General features: G+C 34.7%; 1 protein-coding gene across 1 annotated transcript; it reads left to right on the top strand.

Moving 5' to 3' along the window:
- The first annotated feature begins 1,189 nt into the window (after positions 1 to 1,189).
- On the top strand, positions 1,190 to 2,535 carry LOC127118398 (embryonic abundant protein VF30.1). The gene is made up of 3 exons (XM_051048587.1): positions 1,190 to 1,297; positions 1,379 to 1,484; positions 1,632 to 2,535. Exons 1-3 carry the CDS (start codon positions 1,259 to 1,261, stop codon positions 2,288 to 2,290), a joined length of 804 nt encoding a protein of 267 aa, XP_050904544.1. The 5' UTR covers positions 1,190 to 1,258; the 3' UTR covers positions 2,291 to 2,535.
- Positions 2,536 to 8,226: the final 5,691 nt, after the last annotated feature.

Here is an 8,226-nt window from a genome sequence, read left to right as displayed (position 1 = left end):
AATATTAAAGATGTTGTAGTCTCGACAACAACATCCGATTGTAATTGCAACATGATTTAGAATCATATCTCTAATCGTAATAGGAATTGCATCATAGGATTACGTTAATCTTTCTTATGTTATTTTCTTTAAAAATAAAATTCTAGAATCTCAAAATTCATATTTAATAAGATGTAATGAAAAATCTAAATTTTAGTGTTTAGCAATTGTATATTGAAGCATCTCCCAATAAACATTCAACATGCAACGACAACAATGTACGTCGCACTAATCGCAATGACCATAATTACAAAATCTGGAACCGCGTCTACGCCACGTTTTTAATTCATGATCTCAATGTGTATGGTTGATGAACGGCATATGTAAGTTAAGTGATAAATGAATTAGTCATGGATGTAATTTTTTTAGAGAAATCATTGACTTGAAGAAAAGTGAATCATAAAGCAGTAAATATTATCATGCCGAAAGATTTTGTAGATGAAATTTAAAGAAATTTTATTATATTTTAAATTGTGGTTCACGATTACAAAGTTGGATCATCTCTATTAAAATTATATATATATATATATATATATATATATATATATATATATATATATATATATATATATATATATATATATATATATATATATATATATATATATATATATATATATATATATATATATATATATATATATATATATATAAAACTGCTTAAAGCACCGTTATCTAACAGTTTCATCTATGTTCATCTTCGCTCACTTCTTCTCATAAAAATAAATATTTTAAAATCACATGTATCATTTTTCAAATGTCAATTGCACCAAAAATTTATACTTTGGAGATGTAAGTGTTGCAATTTACCATGAGTGCCATGTGCGCCAAATATTTCCTATCAATTGAACAATTCAACCAAGAGAATAAATACATTTAGAAAAAAACGTTAATTAAAAAAAAATAAAAAAACAAAAACGCTATTTGCACCAAAAATTTAAGCTTTGGAGATATAACAATTGTAATTCGCCATGAGTGTCATGTGCGCCAAATTTTTAATAGTACAGATTTTGAGGTGCATGCATGGATTCCCTATGGAAGGGTAGAAAATATTTTCGAGATGATCTGCATGGAAGCCAAGTGCTAAAAGCATGACATCCACTTGGAGGAATGAATAATCAACTAGTTATGCATGTAGTCTATATAAAGGTGATTCTGTAACACTTTCAAATACACTCACTAATTCTTACACAGTTATCATTTCTTCATAGCCACTCCAATGGAGTTTGCACATCTCACTGTTTTATCTCTCTTTTGTGTAAGCTAAATATTTTGTAATCTGCAGGATGTTGCGTATGCATGGTTTTTATTTTAATAACTCAGTGAATATTATTTGCAGTTGGCTTTCGTCGGAATCACTGCAACATCACCTGGAGAAGATTATTGGCAATCTATTTGGCCAAACACTCCATTGCCAAAGACCTTCTCTGATCTATTGATTCCTAGTTAGTAATTTAAATTATATATTTCCACTTATCTTCATCATTAAATTTAATCCTAATGCTCAGAGTTATCTTATTTGAATTAGTGCCTCATGATAAAACTATATATCATGATTTAAGAACTAATCATTTTGGTATTTAATGTGGCAGATGGAAAAACTAATGGTCTACCCATCAAAATCGAAGAATTGAACCAATACTCGACGCTATTTTTCGAACACGACCTTCATCCTGGGAAAAAGTTTGTCTTGGGTAACAGTCATCCGGTAGGAAATATAATTCGACCATTCAGAAAATCAAGACAAGGTGTCACAGATTCCATATGGCTGGCAAATAAAGATGAACAAAGTCTCGAGGACTTTTGTTATAGTCCAACAGCTATAGCAGAACACAAACATTGTGTATCATCCTTGAAATCCATGATTGACGAGGTGATTTCACATTTTGGAACAACAAAGATTAAGGCAATTTCAAGTAACTTTGCCCAAAATCAAGACCAATATGCTGTGGAAGAAGTGAAAAAGGTTGGAGAAAATGCTGTGATGTGTCATAGATTGAATTTTGAAAATGTAGTATTCAATTGCCACCAAGTGAGTAAAACTACCGCATATATGGTCTCATTAGTGGCCTCGGACGGAACTAAAACTAACGCTTTGACAGTCTGCCACCACGACACTAGAGGTATGAATCCCGAGTTGCTTTATGAAGCACTCCAAGTTACTCCTGGAACCATCCCTGTGTGTCATTTCATCGGCAATAAAGCTGCTGCTTGGGTACCAAATCATACCGTGGACAATTTTAGATGTTAAATATGGTTGTGCACTCATCTCTCATTCAATAATTTGAGGATTTTCATCTTCATTTCACTTTCATGTTAGATATGGATTTGAGGACTACATGTTTTGAGAGGTGCAAGAACCAGATCATATATTTTAAATAAAACTAATTAGAACTATGGAAGTATCCTAGTATTGTATGACCAGACGGATCGGTACAAGGATGTACTAGTATGTTTGAAATTTATAATAGTAAGAAAATATTGTGTTTCATTTAATATATTGTTGATATATGTGCCTGTTAGATCATATAATATGTCCCTAGAAAAGCTTATATTATATCCTTTTTCGTCGAAAAATAAGAGATTGTAATTCATCATGATTTATATTTTACACCATAAAACTATAATTCTACTAAAAATATTTTTATTAGATTAAGTTTTTTTTATAAGCATGATTGATTAAGGTTTGATCTATTTCTTTCCTTTATACATTTGTTGGGAGAGTTTTTCACTATGAAACATTGAATATCGTGGGACTTCTTTTTTCTTTTTCGAACAAAACCTTTGTGAGAGACACACCACATATTCATCCAAAACCTTAAGATGATAGGTGGGTGGGTTCTCTCACTTATAAATTCTCAAATTTCCACATTTTCAACCAATATAGGATTATTATTCACACTATCCACAATTGATACATTATCAACATGGTCATATACAACCAGAATCCAAGAGAGAGAAAATATTACAAAGAGAAATTCCAATAAAGCAAAGCAACTTAAAGGAGGTAATAATTCGCAAAAATTACAACTGGGGTTTGAAATATCTCCTATTACTTTCCAATTTCACACCTTTTTTTATAGACCAAAATACTCTAAAATACTACCAAGTTGTTGTCAACTTAAAAATACTACCTTTCTTATCCTCCCTGGTCTTCTTTTTCAAATTCCTTCTGCTGATATTGAAACTTCTCCATGAAGGACCTTCCTTATGAATTGGAGGATCAACCTAATTCTCAACCTCGACCTAGACCTTTTAAACTATATGGTAGTTGAAGAACAAGTGATTTAGATCTTCATCCTGCTGGAAGCATAAAACACATATGGATTCATTATCAGTCTCTAAAATTCCTCTTCTGCATTGTTGATCTTTAGTTGGTAGACGATATAAAACATCCTCCATCCGAAAATTTTGACTTTGTTTGTTACTTGAACTCTCCAAAGACTCCTGAAAGCTTTTACACGTTCCTCATCTATATTTTCCTGGTTTCTATCAAGATCTAAAGATCTGTAACAAGAGCTAACAGAGAACTTTTTCTGCTATCTTCATTCCACTCAAAACAGTCTTATACACCTTCTTTTGGCACCTGATCCACCAATAGGTCTAGAAATTGTAACAAGCAAGTCAAGATAGCAATTGACCAATCCTCACCTTGCTCGAACTGATTCCATACCCCAACTGCATTTATCCAATAGCCCATTTGCTCAATAGTTCACTCTTCTAGAATACAAATTAGGGTAGTTATGTTTTAAGGCCTCCCCTCCACACCATGTTGCTGACCAAAAAGGGATGCTTTTTCCATCTCCTAACCTACAAATGACATTTCCTATAAAACTTATAGCATCCTTAGTTGCCCTGTTGCATAATCTGACTAGGTCTTGCCACCAAATCGACCATGTTCTTCTACCTTTGACCAAATTTCCTTCCAAAATTATTTTTTCAATGTTGCCATACCTTGATCTCAGCAATTCAGTCCAAACATCTTCATTTTCATACAAGAACCGCCACTTTCATTTACACCTGAGGGCCATATATCATGAATATCCTTAACACCTAAGCCCCCTTGACATGTAGACCTGCAAATAAGATTCCACCTGAGCCAATGTACATTCCTTTTCTCATTAGAGTTTCCCCAAAAAAATTGTGTGGAATTTTGGAAATCTATTTCCAAATCTTCACATGGGCCTTATAGAAAAATAACAGAAAAATTGGAAGGTTGTTTAAAGTTGAGTTGGTCAAGGTGACTTGGTATGGACAATCCGCAAGTGTACGTAATCAGTTGTAGTTTTAAAGATATTGAACCCTTAGAGATCAATAGTCAAACTTATCATTATCTAGCGATGTTATATAAATCTAAGGCTGCAAGTCTTAGGGAGGCGGAAATTTAAGTAAACTGAAATTAAAAATGGACTTTGTTTAAAAAGTCGAATCAAAACGAGATCGGAATGTAATTTCCAATCGTACTTCGGGACTCAGATAAATCTCGACATTTTGTTTTGATTTGAAGTAATTTTCTGAGGAAATATGGATTTAAAAACACTACTCACTCTCGCGCAACTCGTGTTATGTCTTGAAACTGCAATTGTTATGCTCTCGCTCTGCAAACTGCAACTTCGAACCAATTTTTGAAAATAGATAACTCTATATTAATTGATAAAGTGTTATCGTTGTTTTTTAAAAATTCAAAATTCAAAATTTTCTAATCGGATACCGGCCTCACACTGTCGCGTTGTTGGCCCATATCTGAATGCCCTCGCTATCGCATAAAACTTTTTACTTTAAAAATAAAAGTTTATAACCGAGATAAATTAAAATTAAAATAGATGTCGAATGATTTACCGAGTCCCATCGGAACGATGGTCCTCACATACCGGACTCAAATAACATAGTCGGACATAATTGACACAAAACTCATGTTATAATTATTACGCATACAAAGTTGAGATATGAACATGATGATGATAATGATATTTGTTTAAAACTTAAAAGAAAAAACAAAAGCAAACCCAATTAAAAAACAATATTATTATGACTCTAAGTAGACAGATGCAGAAAAATAAAGTGATTAAATGAACCTGAAACTAAAATTGAGAAGTAGAATGTAATTGAGCTTTGAATTTTGGCAAGATTATTCGATCCAAGCACACAACAAAAGCCTAAAGTCACTAAGGTGTAGTAGTTCCTCAATAAGAGAAAGCTACTACTTTAGAATGGTGAGTTTTCTACTTAAAACTAAATTGCTAGAACTTGCACAATATTGCGATAGAACTTGGATGCCAAAAATCTAGTAAAGCTGCTTATATGTAGTGTTACACATGTTGAGGATGCATTCCTAACGTGTAGGAATCGTGGGAGAAAACACAGTAGAAGTGGGAGAAGACTGGGTTAGTTTTAGTTGCAATTTTTTAGATCTCGAAACTCATGGTGGGCGTTATGCACCGTGGGAGTCGCCACAAGTGCAATTTCCACCAACATGGCTGACACACAAGCCATGGAGGGCACCACGAGCTCAAAACTTCGATCCTTCTCTTTTTTTCTTCTTTCTTGTGGGTCCCATGTATGTCTAGTCATGGCCAGTACCATGACGGGCTCCATGGAGGTCGCCACTAGTGCATTTTTTCCATTTTTTTCGTTTCACGTCGTTTTCGTCTAGTTTCTTCATGTAAGAACTTACAATTGTAAAATATATGAAACATGGACAAAGTATTAAAGTAACACTACATAAAAACATGAAATCGACATAAAGCAGCCTATAAAAGGCATGTGTATCGATTCGAAAACATGATACGTTTCATGGTTATCAAGCTCTCCCATACTTGAACATTTGCTTGTCCTCAAGCAAGTTGCTACACACATGAATGCTTTAAAAATGCAGCATTTATAATGTAAAGACTAAAAAATAATAGCATTTAAATACTCATACTAGGCTACAAGATCTATTTCGGTTAAGATCGCATTGATAGGTACCAATTCGAACATTAAGGATATCGTAAGAACATAATTCTGCAATTGTGCGGTCATAAGCTTCCCCCTTATGCAAACCAATCTAAATCATGTTATCATGTTCAGGCCTAACTTACTCATTCTCTTTTTCTTTCTTTTTCATTCTAGTGCAATAACATTAAGCCCGTTATCTTTTCACACTCATAGTAGGGAAATTTGTTAATAAGTATGATCTTACTATTATTGATTTTCTTTTTTCGTGCACTTTGGCTCAAATTTCTAACAACCGAAAAGATTAGGTACCGTTGGGCTAAGTCACCGGGTGATGGACACCTAACTTAGAAGGAACCTTCCTGTTATCTTTTTTTCCTTTTAAGCCTATGATCATTCACTTATTTGCATCGACTTCCTACGTTGTGTGTGCTTAGGATGGTGTTGACTGCTAAATAAATTACTTAAGGACTATTCGGGAGACTTAAGGTGTTAAAACTATACCGATCTTGTAGATTTTCCCAAGTCTCCAAAATCTAACCTCAATTTCATTTGTAGCCTATATACTTTTAAATCATGCAATAAATTTCCAAGTCTTGAAAAAAAAAATAGTATGACTCAAGAAAATGGGATAATAAAAAAACAACAAGAAACCACACATAAATACTCGACAGCACATGCATTGACTCGACTAACAACCATTAAACTAAACATTGCATATAATCCTAATAAACATGAAATAAAGTAGAAAAAAACTAACTAAAAAGCAATAAAAGGAAAACAGTAAAGTTCCTCCCCCACACTTGAACCAAACATTATCCTCACTGTTTTGATAAAAGTGGAAAAAGGAAAAAAACCTGTATGAAATCTATCAAGGCGTCAGTGTCAGCCACAACCTCTACCTTGGCCTTGGTTCTAACCATCTCGTTCATCATGCCTACCTCAACCATATTTATCGCGCCCATGTTCTCCTTCTATCAGGACCTGTAAGCTAGACAATCATGCTAATAAGGAATCCATTAGTTGTTACTGTGATCTTAAACCGCTTATGAAAAGTGAAGGTGCTCTAGCATCTCCTGGTGGCGGTGCTCCATGGAGTTCTTGAAGGTTTTCCACTATTGGGCCTACTTTACCATAGCGGTCTGTGATGTCTGAATTTGTTGAATGTTGCCAGCTATGGTGTTTTGTGATACTCTCATGTGACGCACATGACCTAGAAGTGAGGCTTGGGTAGCCTAGATCAGTTGCACATTATCTGTCATATTTGTCCTAAAATCTTGATTTTGACCCATCTGCTCCATCATGGTTGCTTGTTGTGTTGCATTTGATTCATATGTTACATCATATATATCTGTTGTTGAATTGAACTAATAATTGATAAAAAATGTAAAAAAAACGATGGGTTGCCTCCCACACAGTGCTTTGTTTAATGTTGTTAGCCTTAGTCCTTCTATCAAGTCTTGATATTCACTGTGCTTTTGACCGCTATTGGGATGATGAATCGACGTCAACCCTTGTGCTCAACAAAGTCTTTCCGATACTAGTCTCTCACTAGACTACAGTTACATGCCACAATCCCTAATTTTTGCATAAGTTTCCCCAAGGTGGGGGACTCAACTTATCGAGAAATTTTTTCTATTTTTTATGTCTTTAACTTTTTCCTGGACCGTCCTTTCGGGTTTTCCATCCACCGAGACGCTCTTTTTTGCCTAAGTCACCCTTTTGGGTTTTCAACTTAGCAAGCTATTCTTTTCTTTTTAGGCGAAGTATTTCATGACTGCATCTGCGTTCATGAGACGAGTGAACTCTTCACCATCCATAGTTGTCAGAATCAGAGCACCACCTGAAAAGGCTCTCTTAACAACATATGGGCCTTCATAGTTGGGGTCCATTTTCCCCTAGAATCTTGTTTGAAAGACATGATCTTCTTGAGCACAAGGTCACCTTTTCTAAACACACGAGGTTTGACCTTTCTTATCAAAAGCTTTCTTCATCCTCTGCTGATATAACTGACTATGACACATGCAGTCAATCTCTTCTCTTCAATCAAATGTAGCTGATCAAACCTGGTCTAACACCATTCAGCTTCAGTCAACTTGGCTTCCATGAGCACACACAATGAAGGAATCTCAACCTCTACGGGGAGCACTGCTTCCCTACCATACACAAGTGGGAAAGGGGTTGCCCTTGTTGAAGTGCAGACGGATGTACGATACCCATGAAAAGCAAACGGAAGCATCTCATGCTAATCCT

Source organism: Lathyrus oleraceus, chromosome 2, assembly GCF_024323335.1.
Source record: "Lathyrus oleraceus cultivar Zhongwan6 chromosome 2, CAAS_Psat_ZW6_1.0, whole genome shotgun sequence".
Taxonomy (NCBI): domain Eukaryota; kingdom Viridiplantae; phylum Streptophyta; class Magnoliopsida; order Fabales; family Fabaceae; genus Lathyrus; species Lathyrus oleraceus.
Note: the sequence above shows the minus strand (reverse complement) of the source record. Positions and strands in the feature narration are given on the sequence as shown.

Coding starts and splice junctions, on each gene's coding strand:
- LOC127118398 (XM_051048587.1), top strand. CDS start 1,259: ATGGAGTTTGCACATCTCACTGTTTTATCTCTCTTTTGT. Junction 1,298..1,378: donor CTGTTTTATCTCTCTTTTGT/GTAAGCTAAATA, acceptor TATTATTTGCAG/TTGGCTTTCGTCGGAATCAC. Junction 1,485..1,631: donor CTCTGATCTATTGATTCCTA/GTTAGTAATTTA, acceptor TTAATGTGGCAG/ATGGAAAAACTAATGGTCTA.